Source organism: Ptychodera flava, chromosome 2 (genome assembly GCF_041260155.1).
Source record: "Ptychodera flava strain L36383 chromosome 2, AS_Pfla_20210202, whole genome shotgun sequence".
Lineage (NCBI taxonomy): Eukaryota > Metazoa > Hemichordata > Enteropneusta > Ptychoderidae > Ptychodera > Ptychodera flava.
The window spans coordinates 10,993,980-11,019,923 of NC_091929.1; the positions used below are offsets into that span (position 1 = coordinate 10,993,980).

Genomic DNA, 25,944 nt, shown 5'->3' on the forward strand with positions numbered 1-25,944 from the left:
CATCAATAAAATTCACTTGCTCAGCTGTCACATGAAGTTAACAGGCATTTGACAGTGTAAGAAATTTCATTGGAAATGCCAATTTGTACAAAAGGGACAATCCATCCATCCGTCCAACACATTTATATAGCACCTGATATCCAAAGTTGCACAATGTTCAGTGGTGCTCTGAGTGATAATTGAAGAAAGACATAATTTTTAAATGTGTTGACATTGAGAGAGGTTTTCATGCCCAAGGGTAGAGTGTTCCAATGATGAAGTATCTGTGAAAATATTTGGTTGCATCTAAAGAACACAGCCCAATCTCCATTATGAAAACAATTTGTTTCTTAGGGGGCCTTCCCATAGCTTTGTGAAGCATCTGGACCCTTCAGAAATGTGTTGATTCACAATATTACTTTGAGAGAGCCGAGTAATCTTCAGGTTTACACGATAACAAAAAACAGACCACCTTCCCCTGATGGATGTCTTATGAGAAAAATAAGCAAAATTTCCTGGAGAAATGCAATCAGAGAGCCTTGTAAGTGTGATAGGTCAAGTGTACGTCCAAATTCCAGCTGTTTGGTCCAGCTGTTTTAGTGACCCTGTTCATCTATCATCAATATTCGGATCCACAAGACCCTGCTGGTACGTTTATAACTGTATACACATAGCAATTGAACATACTAGAGTAATCAGTTTAGACATGAACTGGCCATCATGACTTACGATTAAATATATTACAGGAGTGTGAGAATTTGAGCCAATATTTGTACGAAATGTTTAAAAGAACACAAAGAATAAAAAGATAGGAAATTAAACTTGAACATTACATGAAGTGGTTATTTTAAAAAAGATAATTTTATTGACAACTACTTGTTAAGAAAAAAATGCTATTGCACTGATTTTGATCATAGATACTTCAATTAAAATTTACAAAAAGGATTTGGTACTGCACTAGTAAATTATATTTGTCATTTACATTATAAAGAGTTACTGATGAATTATTGCATAAGTCACTGAAGTTTGAAAACTTACCATGTTACATATATATACCTTCCAAGCAAAAACTGAAAGGGAAGTATCGAAAAAACTTGCCGCTCTGAAGATCTGTATTATAAAATTTTTAGTATCTCAAATAATTTCTCATCCAAATCATTAGGTATTCATATGCTGATATAAAGCTAAATAAGCAGTAACTTTTGATTAAGTTTATGAAATAACTTTGTTCTGTTTGAAAATACAGTTTCATGCTCCACTTCTGAAATCACACAGAAATGCATGTTGTTCATGTTGACCACACAGACAGCATGTATGTAATGTTCACTGTTATATTGACAACTTAAGGTAGTATGCGCCTCCAAAGTGAGAGACTTAAACTTTTACTCAAACTTTCCTCAAGGAATGTTTCAACCATACTCTTTCAAATCAAGAATAAAAATCAAGGATCACCGAGCAAAATTTGGTACAACAGAAACAATTACCCAAGATTTGAAATTCAAAATGGCCACCATCTCTTTGTTAACTCTGTGGAGAAAAATTAATTTTCGAATTTTGAAAAACTAGGATGGTGAAATTTTGCTTACTCCAAGAGCTGTGAAATGAGCCCTTATAAGTGGTGGATCAGAAAAGAATTGTAAAAATTTGAGAGTCTGTATATCTCCCCCGAGGCACATTCTACCTTAATTTCAGATCAGACTGGAATTCAGTTGTCAATGACCACACTGCATATTGTTCACAAGCCATTGCTTTAAAGGGAACTTTTTTGTTTTTTGACTGACTTCAAAAATACAGACAGACAGAGCAAATAACAACACAAACAAACAAACAAACAAATGCAAGTGGAGAGAAAGAAAACAAAGCTGATTGAAGGGGAAAAAAACAGAACACAAAAATCAAAGCAAGACTGGGCAGAAAAAAGGGGAACTGCAAAAAAATGAAGGCAAATATTTAATGTTTTTCAACATCCTTTAGGGAAAGAACCGAATGTTCTTGTTTTCCAGAATAAAAAATTGTCAATCTTTTATTTAAAAATACAGTTTTGTCCCTTTTAAAAAATACCTGTCTTTCCAAAACAAACAGAAATTTAAGTACAATTACTATTGTTAATACCGACAGCGGTAGTTTGATGCCATTCAAATCCTGACATATTACATACAGTAGTTTGACTGTTCAAAAGCATTTGGTGTATGTGGTTTCACTATGAAAACAGACAAACGAAAATTGCTTGACGCTCAAAACTACAATAAGCAGTGAGAAGAATCAAGTACAAATGAATATTAATATTACAGTATGCTGCTGATTTGAAGTATGTAGCTTTTGGTGCTAACCAACAACAAATTGTGGATATTTTGAAATGCTCAAGGATGAAAGATAAACTACAAGTGGTTTCATTAGATTATTAGACATGCAGTTTTAAATTTCTTCAGGCAAGTACATGTACAGTAATGACAGACTTTGCAAATTCACAACATATCAAGCAATTCTACTACAGCATAGAAAAACTGGTTTATTGTGAACCCCTTTTGATACATATATAATATCATAAAATGATTTAACCCATTCACCCCCATGGTTTGGCCCAAACCTATTGTTATCAATGGTGATTGTGGACCTTTTACAGTGAAAGGGGGTGAACAGGTTAAAGCAGTGAGCGGAACGAAATCTAAAACCTGCAGTCTTGAAATTTATAGACAATGTACAATTTATCGGCACCAAAGTAATTCAACTTTGAAAGGAACTCTGAAAGCGATAAAAAAACTTCACGAAGGGGAGTTGTCTTTTTCGTCAGCACACGAGTTCAAGCTGAATTATCATGAGGGTGTTGAATTTGTATGTGCTATCCCAGAATGCATCGGTCAATCTTTACAGTGACCTTGAAGCCAAGTATTGCTGTAAAGACTTTGTGATATGAATGTGATCACTTTTCAGGCAGTAATGGACTACATCATAGATGCAATATGTATCATAGAGTCTGTCTTTTCTGTTCATGCCCTGAGGTTTGATCCCTGTTTCAACCCTGTTTGACCTAATCCTGCTGGTTTCTATGGTAGTGTTGAACCCCTACACTGGGAATATGGAGGGGAAAAGGGTTAATCTTGGTACTTTTTAGAGTGTTTTACACAGCATGCATCATATGTATGAATATACAAATCAAACAACACTCTGAAGAAAAGTGACTGCATTGCATCACTTGATACTGGCGATGCAGCACAACTCCCACCGTATTCTACACAGACAGAAGTGACTTTAATGGGTTATATGCAACTTCAGAATCAGATATTTTGTGACATAATTTCACATACATTGCCAGTAAAGTTGATACATCCAGGAATTTTATCAAAACTACTGCGACCTTGCATTGTATACAAACTTGCTGCACTCTAGACTTTGAAGGTTGAGAAATACCAGAACTTTGACAGGAAATTAGTTGCATTCTGGGATAGCATGATGGATCAGCTATCTACAGATACATATTCATATTCATGCAGTCCTTCACATTTTTAAGTTCCAGCTCTTTGCAGTTTCTACCTTGGTCTTCCCCAAATAGTCAGGTTTTCTTTCTGACTTCTTGCTTTGAACAGCATCGGCGGTGATACTATGACCGGTTCATCTTTCTTTTTTCGGCCTTTTTTCACCTTTGCTGGTTTTGTTTTTGGAACTGCGATTGGTTGCCATGGCACTGGGTTGTAGTAGTTTGGAATCGGGTATGCTGCCGAGTCATAGTAACCTGAAAGTCATGACAACACACACATAAAAAAATTAGAGTGATGAGCTGGTCACTAATATCTTTTCTTGGATTCTCAGTAATTATACTAGCTTTCTTTTGGTAAGTAAACATAGTCATAGTCCAAAACAGAAGTACTTTTATTGGAGCTGTGTCTGAAATGACATACTCAATAACATTCCTTATCCCCAACAAATGTGTTTTCAGAGATCTACAGCAAAATACAACTGAAATTCAGTTACAGAAAAGTCTGCATGCAAGAAATCAATGATTTCTTAATGTTTTGTGATGAAAGAAATTATACATTGATGCTGTTCAGATACCTACTCGGGTTTGTAGCTGTGGTATTAGGTCAGTGTTTTTTGTAATGTCAGTGAGCCAGCACATGAAATACTGTCATTTTTATTCAAGTCCAACTGGTACCGGTATATCAATGCAATGTCTGGCGAAAGTAGATATGTTACTGATTGACAAGCATAAAGTTAGCTTCATCCTCATCTTCAGAAGTCAGGAGAAATGATTCTGAGTATGTTGCTGCAGCGTCAGCTTCACTGGCGTCAGATTTGACTATTCCCAACTCTGTCAGATGGAAATACATGTAGGCAGTGTTTTTGTTAAGGCCAGTACCCTGGTAAATGTTACCACGGTTCCCCAGTCATTTTACCGGCGTTCCCCTTGGTATATCAATGCAATCAGATTTGGGGACAGCAGAAATGTTACAAGGGTTCCTCAATCATTTACCAATATTCCAAAACCTTAGCAAAAACACTAGCAGATGTGAAAGCTAGTCTAAAAATGTACTATATCACTGAAAATATGCTCCTGATAAAATATTACATGCAAACCAATTTTTACTAATCAACAAACAATTCTGAAAGTTTTGGGCAAATTTCATCATTTATCCTTCATCGGGTAGAGAGGCATCAGTATTCTTCAGACATGACAGTGAAGATGATGCTGAGTAGCGTCATTTTCAGCACCAGCTACAAAGGTCATTTAAAGCTGAGGATGAAGATGACACACTGATCTTTCAAAGTCATAACCCCTAGTTGTGATCTCTGACTTTGGCAAACACGCACAGTCCCTAGCTGTGTTCTCTGACTTTGGCAAGTACACACAGTCCCTAGCCACACTCTCTGGAAACACACAGAGTGTGAATACACAATTACCTGTCAGAGTACCGCCTGTATAGCCAAAACTACTTTTCTGTGGTTTTGGACGACTAGCTGCCTTCTCTTTCCATTCCTTGTATTTTCCTTCAGCTTTCTTCTTCTTTTCTTCTTTTTCCTGTTCCTTCCTTGCCTCTTCTTCTTTTTCCTTCTGTTTTCTCTCCTTCTCCTGCTCTTTCTTCTTGTTAATCCACTCTTCAAATTTTTCCTGGAAGCAAATTCAACAGGACAGCGCTAAGAAATTTCTCTCCTAAAATTCACACATCAAACATAATTTGCAAGTCACTCTACAAATCTTACAAATCGGTATGTAAAATTTAGCTAAAAGGATATGCTCTTTGCTCTATTGCTCTCCTACAAGAGTGCAAAATTGCTGAAAATTTGCTATGTGGTAAATATTAAGGTATAAATGCACCTTGGGTACAGATTTTCAGACTCTCTCACTTTTACAATATTCTTTTGGCCTACCATTGCAGGGGCTCATTCTGAAGCTATATGAAGTGAAGTTTTCAATGGCTTAGTTTTGTGAAAATCAGGATTTTTTCCCCCGTAGAGATAACAAGGAGATAGTGGCCATTTTGAATTTCAAATATTGGTAAATGATGACAGTGACAATCAATTTTTATTGATTTTAAAAGAAAATGGTTAAAAAAAAGCTTGAGCAAAAGATTTTTAAGTCTTGTTTTTTGAGATGTGAACTACCTCACAGTGCTTGAAGAAATTACCCAAAGTTCTTTTTGATTTGTATAATTTAAGGTTACTTTTCTGATATCTTTTTCAGTTCTGCATAAGGAATAATGTAAAGCATCAGAATAATTGTTAAATAATATCTAGTACATGTAACTTGGATATTTCAGTCAAAGATTCCAAATAACCATTAAACAACTATAAAAGCCACATTCTGTAGGTACTACAAATGCCATACTTTTGGCCATCGAGTTATGAGGAACTGAAGGAGTCACTCTCCGAGAAAACCTGGCGTGAAAAGATTTCTTTTGTCATTTCCACTGGAAAAAATCAAATCCTTTTATTTCATAAAACAGGTGCAACTAGTCTCCCTACTTTCCATCACATTATTCTGTATTGGCTGAAGACACAATCAGTTCAAAATTTTACAAAATGTTATCTCCTCGCTTAATCATGCATAATTTTCCAAATCACTTAAAATGAGAATTGATAAGAATGGTTTGCTTAAAAGTACGTTTTCAGATTTTTTACAACTAGTCTATGAATTTGTCTACGCATGGGAGACATGGTAGACTTCTCTGAGGAATCTCTGAGGATACAAATAATAATGAATTATGGGAAATCTACAGTACTGTGTACCTTAAAACACTGGCAATATTTCCTGAATCTGAACATCTGGAACAATTTTAGAAATGACATTCTTACATGGTACAATGTGAATTTGGAACATTATGTTTCAATGATACGTACATTGGGGTTGCATTGTACTACACTGAGACCAAATGGAGCAAATTTGTCATTATATGTGGAGAGCTACATGTAGTATCTTTCAGATCTACAATAGTATAACAAGGAGATCAAACATCTTCAAAATGTAGTGTACTACCACAGGGTACAGGGGAAAGTCCCCTGGGGTGGAGAGGAAGGTGTTTTTTGTGCAACGATTTACCTTATTTGATTCTATTAATTTTGTCTGTGATATTTCAAATAAAGAGTTCCACTACACACCGTCTGACTGCTTTATATATTACCAACAAGTCCTTATCTCCTCTCCAACTTGTGTATGCACCACTGTAATCTTCTGTCTTTCCGCTGCCGCTCGTTTTTTAGTAAAATACGATCATTTAAGGACTTTTACGAATTTTTTTCATCGGTAGTTCGTAAATATACGATTCTATCCAGCAGCGATATTTCGATCGTATTCATGAATCATGGTATTCAACCTCATTCTACGGACATGTTTAACATCGATAAGGAGCTAGAAGGCCCCCCAGCTTCAAAACAATTCTTTCAATAAAAACACGTGCTACGTATTTTTACATTTGTAAAACACGGCCTGTGATTGGTGTATCTTCCATACTGGGATAGTTACTGACCAATAGTATATATCCAAACAAAGTCAGCATAACTCGACCATATTCAAAATGGCGAGCAAACGTCCGTGTGAAGCAGGCGATGGCCTCTTTCGTTTTGGATTTTCTCAAAGCAAAGTGGCAATGTCAAATGTAGAACAGAGCAACGTAACCGAAGAAAAGAAGCAGAAAAACAGTAAAGAGTGCGACCAGAAGAAAATTGACAGGACAAAAGCTGCCTTCAACGAAACATGGAAGGTCAGTTTAATATCCCACACAGTCACTTGACACGACGCAACGCCGGGCCTGTGTGTCACAACCAGAATCTGGTTGCAACCATAGACCCTAAAAACGTTTTTAGGGTCTATGTTGCAACACACAGATCTCGCGTAGCGGCGGCGTGTTGAGTACCCGCGATCGCCGATGCGATGACTTGTGAATTTCAATCGGAGAATGTTTTTGTGTATTATGTATTTATTATTATGTTGTCACGATAGTCAAGGTTGAATCTCGTGGAAATTTGCTAGATTTTACTGTTATTCTGATTGGAATCGAAAATGTTGGGTCACAGATATTTATATTCTTGGGACGCGATCGGGAAGTTTTCAAATAGTACCAGTGGTTAATTGGGGGATATCGATGAAATCCGCACCGGGAGATTGATTGGGCATTTGCCTTGTGATGGCACTGTCTCGCACAAGGTTATCAATCGGAGCTATACTCATTGCATTTGCAGCCAAAATGCATATCGGAAAATGTGCCTTTATTAAATTAATAAGTATTGGATTTATTTCACAATAAACTTCAGCAAAGGAACAAGCATGATTCCATGCATAATTTCTAATTTCAATTTTTTTATTCCAGTGAGTCAGTGTGTTTACATTTGTGATTCTAGTCCATCCGGACTTGTTGAAGGGTAAATACTGAATTTTCTTTGTGGTGTGTCAAGTTACTAAATTGCTTTGCATGAATGCTGTAGTAGTCTAATGTATGCTAGTTTCAACTTGTAACAATCTTGGTGGTGGTAATGCTAGCTAATGTAGTAATGCAGTGGTCAAACTGAATTGTTTCCTTGTTAAATAATCTAACTCCTGTACACCAGTTCTGTTGTAATTTGCTATCTGTAATTCCTGGCATAGTAGTTTAGATGCTCCTCACCTGTATTGTAAATGTATATGTACATAGTTTGAGATGCTGAAATCATTTTTTGTTTTGTTTCAGGCAACCTTTCCATGGTTGGATTATGACAGAGAAAGGTGTGTCATGCTATGTAAATGGTGTCTTCAGAGTGGAAAGTCAAATACCTTCACCTCAGGGTGTTACTACATCACTAAAGACAATTGTAGGAAACACACCAAAATAAAAGATCATCTTGCATCTTGTGAATCCATGGTATACAAACCCATGTTCACTCAAGCTGTTACAGCTACTTACAAGAAGGAGGAGAACTGCATCTGTGCTGCGATGAAAAACGTGTACTATATGGCAAAGAAGGACCATCCGAATGCTGAACTATCAGATTTAAACTTTCTTTGCTTAAGTCAGGGATGTGATGTATTAAAAGGGCTTAGAGTAGACAGACATACAAATTATGAACATTCAGACTCAGTGCAGGCTTTCCAACAAGCAATGAAAGTTGTCGTTGATGAGCAAATAGTAAATGAAGTAAATGATTCATGTTGTTTTGCAGTACTGATTGATGAAATGTCAGATGTTGGAATGGACAAGACTCTCATAATATATTTGCGATACTTGGTAAATGCAAAAGTTGTTGTTCGTTACTTTGAAGTTGTAGGTCTTGAGGGTTGTACCTCAGATGATATTTTTAACTCCCTCATCAATGTGCTACAAAGCAAGGGGGTTGATATAAAAAATATGTATAGTGCCGGGACAGACGGTGCCTCTGTCATGACAGGCAAACACAAGGGTGTAGCAACTCGACTTCAAAAAGAAGTCAATCCATTTCTCATTGCCATTCATTGTTGTGCCCACAGATTAGCTCTTGCGTCTGCACAGGCCGCCCACAGTGTAAAGTTGATTGACAAATTTGAGCAACATCTTGTTCAGATTTTTAACTACTTCCATTATTCAACAAAACACAAAGCCAGGCTCAGAAACATATTTGGCATTTTAGGTCAGCAAGCAAGGTTGTTTGTTCGGCCATGTGATACTCGTTGGCTGTCAGTGACTGGCTCTGTGGAAGCTGTGATAGCTAATCTGAGGGCAATGATGATTTGTTTGGCTAGTGATGCTGACAGTGGTGAGTCAGCAGCAATAGGACTGCTGAAAATAGTGTCTACCTATGAATTTATGGGAACATTACACCTAATGGGTGATGTTCTATCACATATTGCTAAACTGAGTTTGCAGTTCCAAAGAAGCACTACTGATTTCAGCCTTGTATGTGGTAGTGTGAATGCAGTATGTAGGGTCTTGACAGATATGAAAGAAAATCCTGGTGTCAGGCTTAAAACCTTTATTGATAGTATTCCTTACAAAGAGGGTCAGAGTAAGTTTTACATAAAAACTATTGGTAACAATATCTCTGACAACCTTCAGAATGAATTTGTTGTTGAATTGCCTGAAGGGGAAGATGGTATCATTATCTTTGATAGTCAAGAAAAACGAAAAATATTTGAGAGTAGTAGGCGAAAGTTCATTGATAACTTAGTAGCAAATCTTGAGAGCAGGTTTGAACAGGTTGACTTGATTAAGGCCTTTGGCATTTTGTTCCTTGCCAAATGCCACCAGCCTCTTCCCCTGTATTCAAAGAATATGGTGAAGAGGAAATCACCATTCTGTGTAATTTCTATGGAAAGGATAAAAGTGTAAATGGTAAAACTTATCCTGCAATCATAAATCCTAGGGAACTCCATGAAGAATGGGGTTTGTTGAAGCATGTTTTATCTGACAACCACAGATCAATGACATTCCAGGATGTCTGGTGTATGTTAATGAGGCAAAGTTGCCATGAAATTTACCCAAATATTGTAAGATTGGTAAAAAATTGCATTGATTCTCCCACAAATACTGCTGACTGTGAAAGGGGCTTCTCCAGATATAACCGAATCAAAACAAACTCCAGAGCTAGACTCAAAGTTTCTTCAGTGAGCTACTTGATGACTCTCGCATTAGAAACCCCACCACTGAGAAATATTGAGGATTTCAATTTTGGCAGATCTTTCCAAGTGTGGTGTAGTATGAAACAAAGGCGAATTGTTAGTTCAAACAGAAACTTGCCTTCTGCAGCTGCTGATGGTTGCTCTTCTTGTGTGAATTTGTCAAATACTCTGGAGAAGCTCCTTTCAAGTTTGGATAGGCTGCTAAAATGTGACTTCTATTTAAATGAGGTGGACTAATGAGCTCATGAGATAGATAGCACTGCCATGAAAATAAAGAACATTGTAAATGGACTAGTGTGTGTCTGTGTGCTGTTTTAAAAAACCAAACTAAATTGAAAACAATATATGTTAATTATAATAAATCAAAGATAAAAAAGCAGTTAACAGTTGCATTGTAACAGTAATGGCTTTATTTGGGGAACTTTTGCATTTACTAATAAATTTTGAAATTTACTAAAAGTTTTAAAACCCAATTCTTAAATTTGCTAAAATATTTCAGCAGCCAGAGGAAACACAGTAATTGCTCCGAAAACATTGCAAACTTGCTAATCCACTGTCCGTAATAAGGTAAACCGTTGCACAAAAAACACCTTCCTCCCCACCGCAGGGGACTTTCCCCTGTACCCTGTGGTACTACACAATCCAATGGTTTACATAATTTTGTAGATTACAATGTCTAGCACATTAAACCTATCAGAGACGGTACCTTTGATTTTTCCTCAATTTTGCACTTTTCTTCTTCCTTCAGTTGTTTTTTAAGCTTTTCTTTTCTCATCTGATTCCTGCTCCTAATTCTCTGCTGCACATCTTTCTCTTCTGACCATTCTCTGAATTTCTCATCAGCTCTTGCCAGTAGCTCTTCCTTCGCTTTCTTTTTTTCTTCTTCCTCCTGTCTTTTCCGCTCTTCTTCTCTGAGCTGCTTTCGGATGCGTATCCTCTCCTCCTTTTCTTTACGGATGAGCCACAGTTGCCATGGAGACAAAAGTTCATCATGTGTTGAACCAGTACCTTCTGATTTCTCATCATTATCAAATGTCCTATAGATGGAGATAAATAATCCAAATCAGTGTATGAATAAAGATATTTTGGCATTATTTATTTTCTCAACATGTTTGGACCTTTTAGTATTATTTTCTCTGGAAAGATCATTCTTTAATGAAACAAAGGGACTGTGATCAAATTTGACAATTCTGTAACATTTGTGGTCAAATTGACAACGCAGACCTCATTAGTTTATCACGATGAAACCACTTTCCAATTGTAACTCTGCTCTGAAAGATAATTGTGATTATAGTCTCCTACATTTTAGAATCTCTCAGTAGTTTTGGGATGATACCCCAAACTTACATCTAGTACGGAGTTCTTATTTCTGTAGAAGCCATTTGCTAAGCAGCTTATTTTACTGTGAAAGGACTCGAGCCTCAGAAAACTACATACATCATTGAGGCTGTGCTACATACATGTAGGATGGTGTACACTGTATGACCAGCATCCATGAGACTGAGCTCTATGGCATAGTATATATAAGCATGAAGTGTACATGCACTCCAATGGCATTCATACCCAATACACTACAGGGTCTAATTTAGTGATTGAACTTCAACATTATTTTTCTAGGCTGCAGTCACTCCAGAGTCAAATGAAGTTTTACGGCTTTGAGAGAAAACAAGAGCATGGTGCTTGTAAGTTTGGGAGTACATGTAAATGTATCATACCAGAAATATAGGGAGGATCTACACAAAAATTTAACAATTGTCTGGGTCAATTTCAGACTTTTTGGCAATTTCCATTCACCATTCATATACTAGTTTACTCACACACTGTAATCGAAAATTAAATTCAGGTCCCTACTGAAGTTCAGTTGTCATCTGTATATGTACCAATGGCCATCACACAAACACTACACTAGCTTGGTTGGCATTTGTATGGTGACATATAAAATCGTTTTTCATTGAAAAAGAAGAGTCTTTTGTTGATCATTTAATAGCTTAGATCCCAGTACTGGTACCATAACACTCCTATTGATAAAAGTTTATCATACAGCATCATTAGTATGATATATTGGTATAGTTACATGAAGTTGCACAGGCAACTGCTCAATCTTTTGATATTCAAATTTTGGTACAATTTATTTTGCACCAAATTCTTGAATAAGAATATCATAAAACCCTAAGTAAAGTTTTTTTATGGATTTTTGATATTAAAACTCAGTTACCAGTACATGTAGTATGTTTTAATGAGATTTCAACGGTATATTTTGCGGTGTACTGACAACTCTTACTCAATAATTTGCACATTGTACAGTTGATAAGTACATGCACTGAAGAAAAAGTTATAAATGAACTTTTTCAGGATTTTAAAATTGAAAACTTGATGTACACAATTCGTCTTTCAGGGTTGTTGTACGTGTATGAGCTCTGTTGCCTATACTGTTTTCCTTCTCAATGTCAATGTCACCTTGTGAACTTGACTAAGCAAATATATTTACACAATAGAGATAAAATTATAGATAAATTATATTCCATTGTTCTCTTTGACACTTAAAAGATGACTGTATATTAAATAGAGTGATATTTATTTAACTTCTGTTGTAAACACAACCTTTGCATTGTACTTTGCCCTTTGCCCACCCATATGTGTATCTAGAAATTCAGTCTGTCTCTGTTCTATGTGTGTTATAGGACCTTTGCCTTTCACTGGGTATACATTACTGGCATATCCCAGGGTTCAATGAATAAGCTGTACCGGTACTGACACTACCTTGCACAAGAGATGATGTGATGAGTAATGTAAAATGATTTGATGTACAAGTTTCTGATACACATTACCGAGAAAATGTTTCAACCACATTAGGGGTCTGCGGTTAAAGCTGCAATACAGTAAATTGTTTATTTAATCTATTGGCATTTGTTCCAGCTACCACAATATATCTTGGGGTAACACTAATATGTCATATATATATAATATATTGGACTCTTTTCAGCCTCATGTTTTATCTGATACAAGTTCAACTGGTTCGGGTGATTATTGAGGTTAAGCACTGTGTTTTGTTATGGCCAGTACCTGATAAATTATTGTAGCGTTCCTCAGCCGTGTTTCTTGGGTTCCCCTCATAATATGTAGTTGTATTAGAGGATAATAAAAGTGGTACCGGGGTTCAACACTATTTACATATCTCCCTAAATCTTAGCATATTTTGTCTGGTATATCTTACTTTGTTGAGAAAGTTAACATGCAGGAGATTCAAACGTGTTTAAATCATGAAGCTTTACATGTACAGTAGAGATTCACAGATTTTAAAATAATAGAATCAAAAAATAACTTGTGATTTTTACACGGCATGTTATGTATACATGAAGGTTTCATTTAAACTGTCCTTGAGCAAATAAAGGTAGTTCACTCATGTCGTTGAGATGGCAGTTACAGAATTGGACTGCTGCCAGCATTCTCTTGGCGTGTACCCTGTCTGAGACAGAGAATTACTGCCAAAAAATCGTTTTCTTTTAAAGTATCCATTACTCTGGAGAACACCTACATTTACAATCTAAGGATTTCTACCCAAAGTAGAAATAGTAATAGAGAAGGGAAAGTGGGCGTATCATCAAAATGACATTTGGGTATTTAACAAAGGTCAGTTGCAGACTACATAAGAATTTATACTTGCAAGTTGGAGAAATACATGTTTACATGTACGTAGAGGGTTACGTATAATTTGCAAAATAAAAATTCCACACAACAAGCGTGGAGAGTTATCACCGAACAACTAGACACTGATATAAAATGAATCTTCTATATGCCTCAAACCATGGAGGTACTACCTCCATGCTCAAACGAAGTCACTTTGCGGTTACTCAAATCACGGTCCGGCCTCCACTGGTATCTTTTGCTTTTGCTTGGCGCATAGTGTAAACAAAACGTTTAAATGCTTCACAAACTGCCAGCCAGTGCAGTGTCAATCATCCAAATTGCGATTAGATATTTAAAACGCAAGTAGAAAGAAAGGTGACCGAGTTATTACTGCCGTTTACCTGTCGGATGCTTTGTCGGCTTCGTCATCTGTAAGGCTTCCTGAAGAAATGCTTTCCACGCTGCTGTGAGACAAAACGGATAACAGCGACTTTGTCGACTCGCCTGTAGAATCCAGCGAATACGAACGGGGCGACTTTCTTTCCTCGGTCTCTGCCGACTTTCCTCGGGGACGTCTTTCAGACGAACGTCTCTTGGTCTTGCTCGGGCTCGGCGTTGAATGCGGACGCCCATCAAGTTGTTCGTCCATCTTCATTTATCTGGTATGCGGTTTCAACCGTACAATCCGTTGCCAACCAAATTGGCGTCCTTCCAGGCCCTTGTCAACGACCGCCAGAAAGTCGAACTTGACGTAAACCTTGTCACGTTAGCGAAACACAAATCTGAAGCCGATCACTTGACTCCTTTACAGCCTGAGAACACTTCAATTTATCTAGCGATGTGCAACTCTAATGATAACGGCGACAAACGAGTTCATAAAACAAGGCGCGCTGCGGCGCGGCAATGAATGAGGCAGAATCAAACGAAATATTTTAAAATGGCGCCCATTCAGTTCTCGTGAGAATCAAACGAGGTTTCAGTGTTAAGAAGCGAGGCCGTGATTTATTGGTATTTTTGTTACACCTATCACATCGCGGGATAAAAATGTGAAAATTTGATAAGAAATTAAATTAAATCAGACAAATATTTATATATGTAGAGACAAGTGGACGCTTAGACATGGAATCCATACAGAATGACAAATAGGTTTGACCTCTAACCCATGACCTACAAAGCCAACGAACTTACGATGAGAGCCTTCGTCGTCTGTTCATACGACTGCATGCGACAGCTCTCGATGTTGCTGTTTCGATGGCACCCCTCGCTCTGACGTGGGATTGAACGATTACATAATCGTCACAGGCAGCGACAGACGACCATTCACTTGCTTCGTCTGGACGCTTCCTCGCTGCAAGACCGACAACTTACAAGCCAAGTGCATCAGAATTTTTACACGTAGTTTTGAACATTTATGACCTTACTCAGCATTATGATGTGGGTTTTCTTCATTAGCTGTGTTATTCCAGTCTCTCTCACATTTTGGATTATAAGCCTGCGTATGAACACATTATACGGTAAGTTACCAGTATCACGTTTATTATCCACCAGAATCATCGTTGACCAGATAACAAACAATGCCTGTGATGAGAAACGCCCACTCGTTTTCAAAACATTGGTGCAAAATGATGTCAAATGTTCACACACACAACTGACGACTAGAAAAGGATGGGCACCAATTTTTGCTATACCTGTCAGAATAGTGCAACATTACATCATGGCGGTAAAATGATTTCACCACGCTGTTCCAAACAGCATGCGTGACAAACCTGCACACCTGTGCATATATCAAGTTCGCTCTTTTGGGGAAGATGTACTGGTGCAGTGGTGTTGGTATGCGGGCACTTTATGGACACGGGAGGATTTTGCTTGTAGACTCTATTGTCGTGAGTGTCCGTTATCTTTTTTATATTTTTTTTACGTCGGGGAGAATAATTTTAGTATCCTTTTCAACAAAAAGGTTTTCTTATGCATTTCCATGGATTTACTGTGTATGAATTGACGCACCCACATGGTGTCAATCATTCTCAGTGACGTTGTTTGCAAAACTCTCATGTTCAAGGTCAATGCAAAGTGCAAATTAAATCACAGTCACCTGTGGTCTATTCCACTCTAGGCATATGTACACGTCTATGGGTGCATAGACGAAGAGCAGAATAGACCACAAGTGACTGTGATTAAATTCGACTTGATAGCACCTTCCGACAAAGTATTGTCAAAGGCCAAAGTCTAAGTATATCTTTTGTGGTTCAAAATGAACCAACAATTTATAATAAAGTTTGGTAGTACTTTGAAATGTTACAGTATGTTTTCACAATGTTTATTAACTGTATACAATGAGTGTGCACGGTATGAAGCATCGTCTGGATGAATCTTTGATTTTGAAGTATGGTTTATCGAAATCCAACAAATTAATATCTAAGACTTTCACACTGTACTTTAGGAACCACTTACTTCTTATTGTTTCATTATGCTCAAAGTTCTGAAAAATATGTACAAAGACATGTTTCTGTCTATCCTGTGAGAATTGTATGAAGTGAATTGGTCTCAAACGTTTTGCAAAAACATTGGGAAAGTTACAGATTCATCAAAAGTAGGTAGGACTGACGATAATTGGACCCACACTTGACAATATTACAAATGAACATAATCCTAGGGGGTCCAGTTTCTTCAGAAAGCTGTAGGAGGCCCTTCAGCCTAACCCTCATTGTTGTCACAGAGAGTGGACCCAGTGCTCTTCAGATTCTCCCTAAAGAAAACACTGTTTATTTATATCTCGGGTGTCGTGCCAGCAAAATCTTAGGCCCAATTTATTTATCTTCAATAGCAGACAGCCATTGTAAATGAGTATATACAATATTAACAGTATACTGAGATGGTGACAATTTCAGAAATTAGCCTATTCCTTATTATCAGTGTGCTGTTTTGCAAATTGTGTGACTTATGTTTATTATTTTCTACTTCTTTCACACAGCAAATGCTTATCCAATATCACCATGGCGATATCTTGTAGCCTTATTACTGCCTATTTACCTTGCCAAACATGGTATGGACAGAAAAAGTCTTGACAAGACTGGGGCACTTGCTGGTAAGATCAGTGCACATCAATTTGCTTTTCACAGGACAAATTGTTCCGTACTTGTATATGACCTAGATAGATTATAGAAAACGGGTCAACTGATTATTTTAGAGAACATTCTACTGGTCATGCATCTTATCGCCGTCAGTTCCTTAAATGTACAGTCAAATGAATTCAGACCACGAGTGTCTTTAGGATGTCAATGTATGAAATATTGATTGTAAACAGAATAAGCAGAGCAACTTTTTCTTAAATCTGTGATGTATCTCCTCTGGATATCAAATGTTCTTTAACCCCTTGAGTGCCAAAGTCAATTTTTGTTGCCCTTATAAAATATGCCTCAGTCAATTTTTGTCAGATTTTTGCCAAAATTTCGATGAAAAACTGTGGCCAATGAAATGTTGTGTTCATTTGGTCCAAAATTATCAGAAAAATTAGAGAAAAGTTTATGAAAATTGGTAAAATGTTGCACTAAAATTTTGGTGGGAAAAATACAGCACTCAAAGGGTCAATGTCTGCACATGTAAAGAATAATAGCAATTTTCTAGCTTTTACTTTAAAGATATGGAATTCATTTAGTCTGAACAACGATTATTTATCAGTGCATTTTCAAAATATCGGTACATTGCTTGGTTGTAAGCATTAATGGTAGTACTTTATCCATCTAGACAGTGTCATGTTTATCCAGGTACCAGGCATATCACTTTGCTGTTTAACAAGCATGCATGGTTGAAAAATGTCTGTGCCTTTGTAGTCAGTCATAATAATGTTCATAAATTACAAACAACAGTGAAAAATTACATAACATAATGAATGTACGATTGGAGATTTATGAACTTTTTATTTTAAATAATTTGTACTTATTGATTTTTTTCAAAGTTGTAAATTTACTAACAGATGGGAAAGACCAGGGTAGCACAGCATGTGCAACTGAAAGCTACAGCAGAGCAGTGAAAATGTAGTACAAGTTATTCAAAGCAAGTGAATGTATGTTGGTTTTTGTGTGTTTTCATTCACCCAATAATCCGAAAAGCAAAAGCCTAGATACAGCAAAAGTTACCAATTTCACCCACCACCAAATGAAGCAAGGTGTAAAAGTGTTTTACTATGCTTGAGTCTCAAGCTCACAATCCTGTGATAGTGACTCCAGCACCCTCACCCACTAAGACATGATTCCTAATAGTTTTCATAACAAAGTTATTCATAATATTAATTTTATATCCTTATTTCAGCTCTTGTGGTTGGCTTTGTGATGACCATGAGTAACTATTGTTTCTGTGTGGCATTGTTGACCTTTTTTCTCACGGGGTCAAAGATCACAAAGTTCAAAGCTGAGAAGAAGAAATTAATAGACACTGAATACAAAGAAGGTGAGCAACTTGTGTGTAATTTAGACATTTCAGGTACACAACATAAGGATAAACTCAAGAGATTTGTTTCACAATTAAGCTCAGTAAAAATTATATACCATCTGGTGACATGGTGCCAGAAAACTAAGTACTATACACCACAATAAGCCAATTTCTTCATGATGCCGAAAATATTTGATTCTGATGCAGTGTTGCAACCAGCGACAATGTCCCCAAAACAGAGCCAGCTGTCCCACATTCTCACGTCTTGTGGGTCACCTTGGACCCACTCATAAGTCGACTTTATTTGGTGCCGTCTGCATATAATACTTGTCATGTGTCTGTCACTGACGATGACCTTTGATCCGCTTGGATGATTATGTTGAGGCTTATATTCACATACTCTTAGAGCTGTGATTAGAAGTAATTAAAACGCTGCACTTGCTTCTAGTCCAACTGGGCTCGATCTGATGAGAAGCAGATATGGTATACTGTTACAATTGCTTGAAATTCAGCACAGCAACATGGTCCTGGTACTTGAATTTTGTTTAGTGAAACTAATTTGTTACAAAGTTTGATTGACAACTGATGTACATTATCCCCCAAATTTGCAAAATGTCCCAAAAAATAAACTGTAGACGGACATAATATCCCCTGGTTTAAAATTCCTGGCTGCAACACTGCTGATGAAATCAATGATGATAATGACGCTGATGAAACTGGTGATCCTGATTTTGCTTGTGATGATGATAACAATGATGATAATCATTAAGTCAAGAATTATGAAATAAATTATTATACATGTAATTATAAAATCAAATTTATAATAATGATATTAATAAACAAACAGTAGTAATGAAAATGTAGTTGTGGTGTTTTTGTTGTTGTCAGTATCTTATTTGAAAAGAAATCTTAATATGGTATTGAAAAAAGTTTAGACCTGTTACTTATGAAAAAAAAGTCATAATTCTACTTATTTTATATTCTGTTCTGTCTGTTTGTTTCTTCAGGAGGACAGCGGGATTGGCGCCAAGTTGTGTGTAATGGTGGCATAGCTACAGAGTTAGCCATTATCTTTATGCTTGACAATGGAAGTCGGGAACAGCTATTGGACTTCCAAAATCAATACACAAGTACATGGCTCTGCTTGGCAGTTCTCAGTACCATTGCTTGTAACTGTGGAGATACGTGGGCGTCAGAGATAGGAAGTGTTTTTGGATCTGGCCAACCAAGACATATACTCACTCTGGAAAAAGTGCCCGTCGGTTAGCAGTCTCCATAATTACTTTACAACTGACATCACACATGATCTACTGATTGAAATTACAAACAATCTAATATGTAACACTTGTTTCAGTAAATAACTGCATTCATTCATTCATTCATTCATTCATTCATAAATGGAAAATATATTCATTAATTGTTCTCATAAGCAAATCAAGTGGTAATGAGTCAAATACAGAGTACTCATAATATTTATCAAGAGGTGTTATAAAGATTAGATTTGATAACCACCAAGATCAGGAGTACTGTGTATCAAATTGTCTTCAATTTAGTTTTCATCATATTGGTGCTGTCTACCAGTATTCACTGGCACCAAAGACTATGAGAAACACACATTCATAAAGCTCGTAGAGCAATTCGTCCTAGTGCCCCGCTGAACAAATGGCTTTTTACTGTACTGGTATACCCCGAGAAATTAATTTCGAATAAACTCAACGACAGAGAAATGCTGTTATATATTTATTTGATTTTTTATTTATTATTTATTTATTTATTTATTTATTTAGAAGTTAGTCATTTTGGTATCTAGTTATTTATTTATTTACTTATTTACTTTCTTACTGTCTTACTTACTCACAGGGACCAATGGTGGTATATCTCTAGCTGGTACAGTTGCTAGTTTTATCGGTGGTTTGTGTGTAGGCCTGACATACTATATAACATTGGTGTTCACTCATACCTACCGTGAGTTAGAATACGCTCAAGCACAGTGGCCAGTTGTCATAGCTGGTGGAATGGCTGGACTCATAGGGAGTCTTATTGATTCGCTACTTGGAGCCACATTGCAATATTCAGGTAAGTTAGGTATGCCACTGTTTAAACCTTGAGCCAGACCGAACAAACTATAATGTAAGGTTTGTGTAACATAACATTTAACCCTTTCACCCCCAGTTCCCTGTATACAGGTCCAACTTTACCATAGAAAACAATGGATTTGGGACAAACCATGGTGGTGAAAGGGTTAAGGTAGAGTGCATCTTGGGGACAAATACTCAGACTCTTAATTTTTTCAATACTTTTCTGGTCTACCTCTTTTGAGGGCTCATTTTAAAGCTCTTGGAGTAAGAAAGATTTTAGTCCTAGTTGTTTTCAAAAATACAAGAAGTTTTTCCTCACAGATTTAACATAGGGATGGCAGCAGTTTTTCAATTTTTTATTATTGTTTGGGAAATCTAAGATGATTTGTTTCTCTAGAATCGAACTTTGCACGACGACCCCTGATTTTCCCTATTTATTTTAAGTTTCATTGAGGAAAGTTTGAGTAAAAGTTAAAGTCTTTCACTTGCGAGGCACACACTGCCTTTGGCCTTGAAAAGCTGTTGTGGTAAAACTTATGAAGGCTTTAGAAAAAAGATGAGAAACAAAGAAACACATTGAAAAGGAAGACAACTGAGCAGAAAAAAATGTGACAAAAAAGTCACTATTGTGAGCAGTGCATTTCAGTGTATTATACATTTCTAAACCAGCAAAGTGCATACAATTTATTTACACAAAGTTTCATCTAGCTAGGAAATTCCGTTATTTTCAAGGACTTATGGAAAATGGTCTAGGCCTTTGAAGCTAAAGTAGTGTTCTAGAAGTTCAAACCACCCTAAGTTTTTCAGGCAAAGTGAGCATGCTTTATTTCTCTGACAAATAAAGGGCTAACAAAAGTGATGTTTAATTTTATTGATAGGATATTGCAGTGAGAAGAAAGGTATAGTTGATGTACCATCATCCACTACTAGGAAGATAAGTGGTATACCTATGTTAGACAACAATGGTGTCAACCTGTTTTCAGGACTTATCACAGCCCTCATTATGCCAGACTTTTGCTTTTCCTATTGGCCCAAAGCCTAATGTGCTTATTGCAATGTCATAACTGCATTCAGGTTACAAGTTTCCAAATGTGTAATATGTTTATTTTCATACATGTCCTGAGAAACAATTGATGTACTCTCAGTTTGGTAAACATGGTAACTGTTTCTCAAACCGTCAAGATGCCACCAACTGTCAGGAAAGTACTTGCTTGATAGACACATTGCATCTGGCGCTAGGGGATGTTGAAACGCATTGTAGGCGAGTGGTCAACTTCTGTTGGCAGCCATCTTAACTATCCTTGTGTAGTGCAATTCACTACTTGATACATTCCATAAGAATAGTTTCAGTTAAAAACTATTGCAGACCGTTGAAATTTGAGTTTGTCAATGAATCTTCTCTTTGGCTGTGGTTAGAATGTGAAACGTTTTATGAAAAGAGCATTGTGTGCTTAAATCACATTACAAATTGATGCCAAAGACCACTGTGACATGCTGTGGTTATCTAGGAAGATGTCTAGGACCACCGTGATCAATGACCATTGAGGGCGCTATTTCCATGGTTCATTTCTGTTACAAAGTCATCATGGGCACTACTTCCCCAACTGTTTCAACATTTCAATAAACTGCCTTCATGAAAATTTAGTTAGTGCTCTAACTGATGATGGAATTACACTAGTCCATTTAATGCCTGTCAAAGGGATATTTGACTTTGGATATTCTATAAATTTATAAATAAAGAGTTCAATATGTACTGTCATCCCCAGTGGAGGATAAATTGCAGTTCCCTAACTTTATTTATCTGTAGATCATTACAGCCAACCTTCGAAATAATTTGCACAGTAGGTTGTTGAAATATGTAAATCCTGACTCAAATGTTCATATCTATCTATGGATGTTCAGTGTTGGATAAAATGGATGTTCTGTTGCAAATGCACCTAGCAGTGTATTTCACCAGGGAGGAGGGAGCTGCTGGCCAAGCTGGGGAAATTGATATTCCAAGCTATGTTGAATTGCCCACCACAGGCTACAAACATGTGAAATACTCAAGGGTGAGGGAAAATAGAAACTACATATAGATAATTTAGGACTTGATATCAGTCAAAATTCTGGACAGGTGGGTATTGTGGCAATCCAATTCCCCTATTCCGGGATACGATTTGCAATCAATTTCCTCTGCCGCCCCATACTCCCCCTGGTGGAAAACATTAATAGGTGTATTAAATGGCCCTATTGGGTCAAAGGTTTTGCTGATAGGTGGAAGACGTAAATCACAAATGAGAATTTGTGTAAAAACATCTGCTGTACATAATTAAAATTTGTCCACTGACATTTTCTTCATATAGTTATGATATCCATACACTATGGTCACCTGATAGGATTTTTTATGGCTGACCTTTGGGGTCAAAGGTTACTGTAGCTATTAGACAATTACAGTGTTTTCTGTTATTTATGTTACTGTTGGTAATGAAACACATCAAAATTGTTGAAATTGCCAACTTGAATATCGAAGTGCGGATGTAATATCTTTGTGATGCAGGTGATATATTCATCAAATAACGGATTGAGGTATTTCATGAATAACTTATTTTATTAAATATGCCGTATTTCACCACTGTATACTAGATTTGTAACAGTGGTTCCAATTTGAAATCAGTTTTGTCAATTTCATGTGAAATATATAGTGTGCTTTTTTAAGAGAGAAAATTGCCCAGTAATAGGATCGAATGGTTTGACTTTCCTAAAGTATTCGTTTTTCACTAATCTGAAGAAGCATAATTTCCATATTCAGTTTTGTACCATTTCATCTTTAGAAAACAAGTGAAAGCTTCTGTCACAGCGTATTGTGTGGTGTCTATAAACCGAAAATTTTATGAAGCTTTTTGAAGGATATACATGTAGCTAAGGACCGAACTTAATTAAAGCCAAGAACTCTTGTCATAGGTCCTGTTTGTACATGTAACTCAGGAATATATTTGTTACAATGAGGTCTCACTTTGTCAGTGCAACCAGTTTTGAAATTCTTTTCCAGAATTATTTTTTAAATCATTGACAGATGTTTATCCAGATCACAACTCTGGACAATATTACCTTTCTGTTGACTTTAGAATACTGAGCTTCATGATATGTACTTCCCATTTACATAGGACTAGCCTAATCTCTTGGGGCAGCAAGACAGACAAGCACCAAGAATTTGTATATCTGCCTGAATTATTTTTTGACATATCAGAAAGAAAACGCCTTCAATCTGTTCACCCCAGTTCCCTGTAGAGAGGTCCACACTCACCATTCATAACAATGGGTTTGGGGTAAACCATTGTGGTGAAAGGGTAAAGTGTTATCTTGGTCTGCAGTGTACAGCAAAGGGGGGGGGGGAAGAAGACTTATGACAAGTTTTCTATTTGTTTTAAGTGAGTCAGCAAATTCTGTTTTTCAAGTTTTCTTGGGATTGTCTTTTTGTAACATTTACACATTTCATGTGAGGCTAACCAGTCCACACTTAAAATGATGTGTGGATCATGCCAAATTGCAAAGAAGGAATGGTTTCAAGGCCTGGCCCTCAGAATCTGACATCTCAGTACCTTTCCGATGTTGAGCAAACCCACTCAATAAGTTATAAAGTTCATTGCTAGTATTGTAGGTATTCCATTAGAAGCAAGGAGTGCGCCACCGAAGTTTTGCTGCTGATGTGCAGCCTGCTCTGAAGGTTATTTCTGATTGGTCGATTGTCAATATTAACAGTAACTTACAAAGTATAGTTGTATTATTTAATTATAACAGTAAAATTCAGCCAACCAACTAGATAACAGCTTCCAAGACGCTGCACATCAGCCCAAGTTTTGCCAAGTCATACACTTTAATACTTTTTTAATACCTTCTCGTGTCTATTTATAGACAGAGAAGGTATTAGAGTTGAAAACCAGTATGCTGGTGTCAACTACTTCCGTCTGTCAATACTTCCGTCTGTCAAGATCCGTTGACGTCATGCCATTGTGATGGGTCATATCATAAATTGGTGGGGGTGTTCATGGTTCAGGTTGAGGTGCAGGAGAACGATTTTGAGCTGTGACAAAAATCAAAAGGGACTTAGCATGCTTAGCGGCATAGCCACAGTGTTAAGCCTTTCTCCAAGGTTCTTAGTTGACTACGATCTATTACAGACTACTGAGCTGACGTTATGGGTACTCACTTTGTGTTTGCTCACTCTTTGTGCGCTAGTGTTTGGTACTGAGTTGCGTGGATATCCCCTCATGGCCTCACGTGATATGGGCCTGTTGCATAATCTGCAGATGGTCATATCATATGCCTCTGAGTACTCGAGTCTGAAAACGGTCATTGTGTTTAGCCTGTCGGCATTTTCCTTGCATTTTTTCTCATTAAATTTTGCAAAATATCGGCGAGTACCTCAATATTTCAAGATAACTCTTTCTTCCCAATCGTTTTCTGGAGTTTCAGAGTCATATGAACGAAAATGAGTGAAAGTTTTAGACAGGAAAATCGGACGTCGGCCATGTTCAATGTTTACAGTACAATCAGAAGTTTATGTGGAGGAAATAACTAACAAACACTATTCATGATGCCCGCCCTCTAGAGGCAGACCTTCCTATATGAAGTACCACATTTGATGCTTGTGGAAAGCTTGACCACACAAAGGAGCATTTTAACTTTTAGAAAATGACAAATTGAGTAAGAAGGTATTCTGAAAATGTCAAATACTGAGGAAAAATGCGCAAATATTCAAAATAAACAGGTTAACTGACTGGTCAGCTATAAAAAACAATGAAAATGTTTATGATCAAAAGTTTTTGAGATGCGCACATTTTAACAAATACAGAAATTATTAACATTATAATATAAGACCAAACTATTTTTTCAGGGATGGGACAGGTTGGAAATGAGGGGTGAGAGACAAAGGCACTCCTATTGCTGCATGTGGATGCAGCCACACCATTTCATTTACAGCATACTTATTCACTGTGTTGTGTTCAAGTTCCATATTGTACTGACTGTCATACAATGATAACATAAGCAAAGCAAATCAAATTAGAAAAGGATCAATGCTGTTGTGTGTATTTTGCTGAACATGGCTGATTTTAATATTTCGCCCTATATATTTGGTATCCAGCAAAGGCATATTTTGATGTTAAGTCAAAATTAACACTACATTGCGGACAATATATGTTACCGTTTCTGCATGAACTTTTCTTTTTTAAATTATAGTATAGTAGTACTTTGAACAGATTAACAATTATCGTGATGTCAACCCATAATTTTACATCACAAAGACTGTAATTCTGCCAATTTTTTTTATTTTTCAGTCATTTTATAAATTTTGCACTGAACAAGATGATTGAACAAATTGCAATGTTTGAATTTGTAAACTCAAAGAATAAAAATCCTTTGGTCACAGATTAAATTATTTTTTGAAAAGAAATTTACTCTTAAACACTTTTAGCATATATTCTTTACACGGTCATGTATTTCAAGGAAAATATGCCTATTAAAAACAGTAATTTCTTCACTTTCAATTTTTTTTCAATACTGTGACAATTATCAGCCATGAGGTTTTACAAACACAAGACCAGATAAGCGTTTTTCATCATTTCCACAGGACTCTTTGGAAATCCATTAAAAACAGTTAAAAGTAACTTAAAATGATCACTTGGTATACATTTAATTTACAGATGCCAGGTTGTGTATTTCACATGCACTCACGTCAGTAGGGAAGTGCGTCATTACTATTTTGGACTGTTAATTCTTATTTCTGAATTATTT

General features: G+C 36.7%; 3 protein-coding genes across 4 annotated transcripts; 2 read left to right on the forward strand and 1 right to left on the reverse strand.

The window, feature by feature from the left end:
* Positions 1 to 821: 821 nt before the first annotated feature.
* On the reverse strand, positions 822 to 14,608 carry LOC139114318 (coiled-coil domain-containing protein 34-like). Its single transcript, XM_070675965.1, has 4 exons — positions 14,065 to 14,608; positions 10,743 to 11,073; positions 4,876 to 5,083; positions 822 to 3,709 (listed from the first exon to the last, which is right to left on the reverse strand). Exons 1-4 carry the CDS (start codon positions 14,316 to 14,318, stop codon positions 3,507 to 3,509), a joined length of 996 nt encoding a protein of 331 aa, XP_070532066.1. The 5' UTR covers positions 14,319 to 14,608; the 3' UTR covers positions 822 to 3,506.
* Positions 6,749 to 9,911, forward strand: LOC139114309 (zinc finger protein 862-like). 2 transcript variants are annotated; one of them, XM_070675941.1, is made up of 3 exons: positions 6,749 to 7,172; positions 7,779 to 7,830; positions 8,136 to 9,911. In XM_070675941.1, the coding sequence occupies exon 3, from the start codon at positions 8,178 to 8,180 to the stop codon at positions 9,744 to 9,746; it is 1,569 nt and encodes a 522-aa protein (XP_070532042.1). In that variant the 5' UTR covers positions 6,749 to 7,172; positions 7,779 to 7,830; positions 8,136 to 8,177; the 3' UTR covers positions 9,747 to 9,911. The 2 variants fall into 2 exon arrangements, with proteins under 2 accessions (XP_070532042.1, XP_070532051.1); XM_070675950.1 differs by lacking the exon at positions 6,749 to 7,172 and having other exon boundaries at positions 7,302 to 7,830.
* A 212-nt stretch (positions 14,609 to 14,820) lies between the features above and the next one.
* On the forward strand, positions 14,821 to 25,585 carry LOC139114324 (transmembrane protein 19-like). Its single transcript, XM_070675976.1, has 6 exons — positions 14,821 to 15,177; positions 16,635 to 16,748; positions 17,972 to 18,109; positions 19,099 to 19,353; positions 19,952 to 20,167; positions 21,048 to 25,585. Exons 1-6 carry the CDS (start codon positions 15,075 to 15,077, stop codon positions 21,209 to 21,211), a joined length of 990 nt encoding a protein of 329 aa, XP_070532077.1. The 5' UTR covers positions 14,821 to 15,074; the 3' UTR covers positions 21,212 to 25,585.
* Positions 25,586 to 25,944: the final 359 nt, after the last annotated feature.

Bases quoted from the DNA above. Each gene is read 5' to 3' on its own strand.
- LOC139114309 (XM_070675941.1), top strand. From the start codon at position 8,178: ATGCTATGTAAATGGTGTCTTCAGAGTGGAAAGTCAAATACCTTCACC.
- LOC139114318 (XM_070675965.1), bottom strand. From the start codon at position 14,318: ATGAAGATGGACGAACAACTTGATGGGCGTCCGCATTCAACGCCGAGC. The intron at 11,074-14,064 runs GTAAACGGCAGT...CTCCATCTATAG, and splicing joins GCCGACAAAGCATCCGACAG to GACATTTGATAATGATGAGA. The intron at 5,084-10,742 runs GTACCGTCTCTG...ATTTGCTTCCAG, and splicing joins AAATTGAGGAAAAATCAAAG to GAAAAATTTGAAGAGTGGAT.
- LOC139114324 (XM_070675976.1), top strand. From the start codon at position 15,075: ATGACCTTACTCAGCATTATGATGTGGGTTTTCTTCATTAGCTGTGTT. The intron at 15,178-16,634 runs GTAAGTTACCAG...TCTTTCACACAG, and splicing joins GCGTATGAACACATTATACG to CAAATGCTTATCCAATATCA. The intron at 18,110-19,098 runs GTGAGCAACTTG...TTGTTTCTTCAG, and splicing joins AGACACTGAATACAAAGAAG to GAGGACAGCGGGATTGGCGC.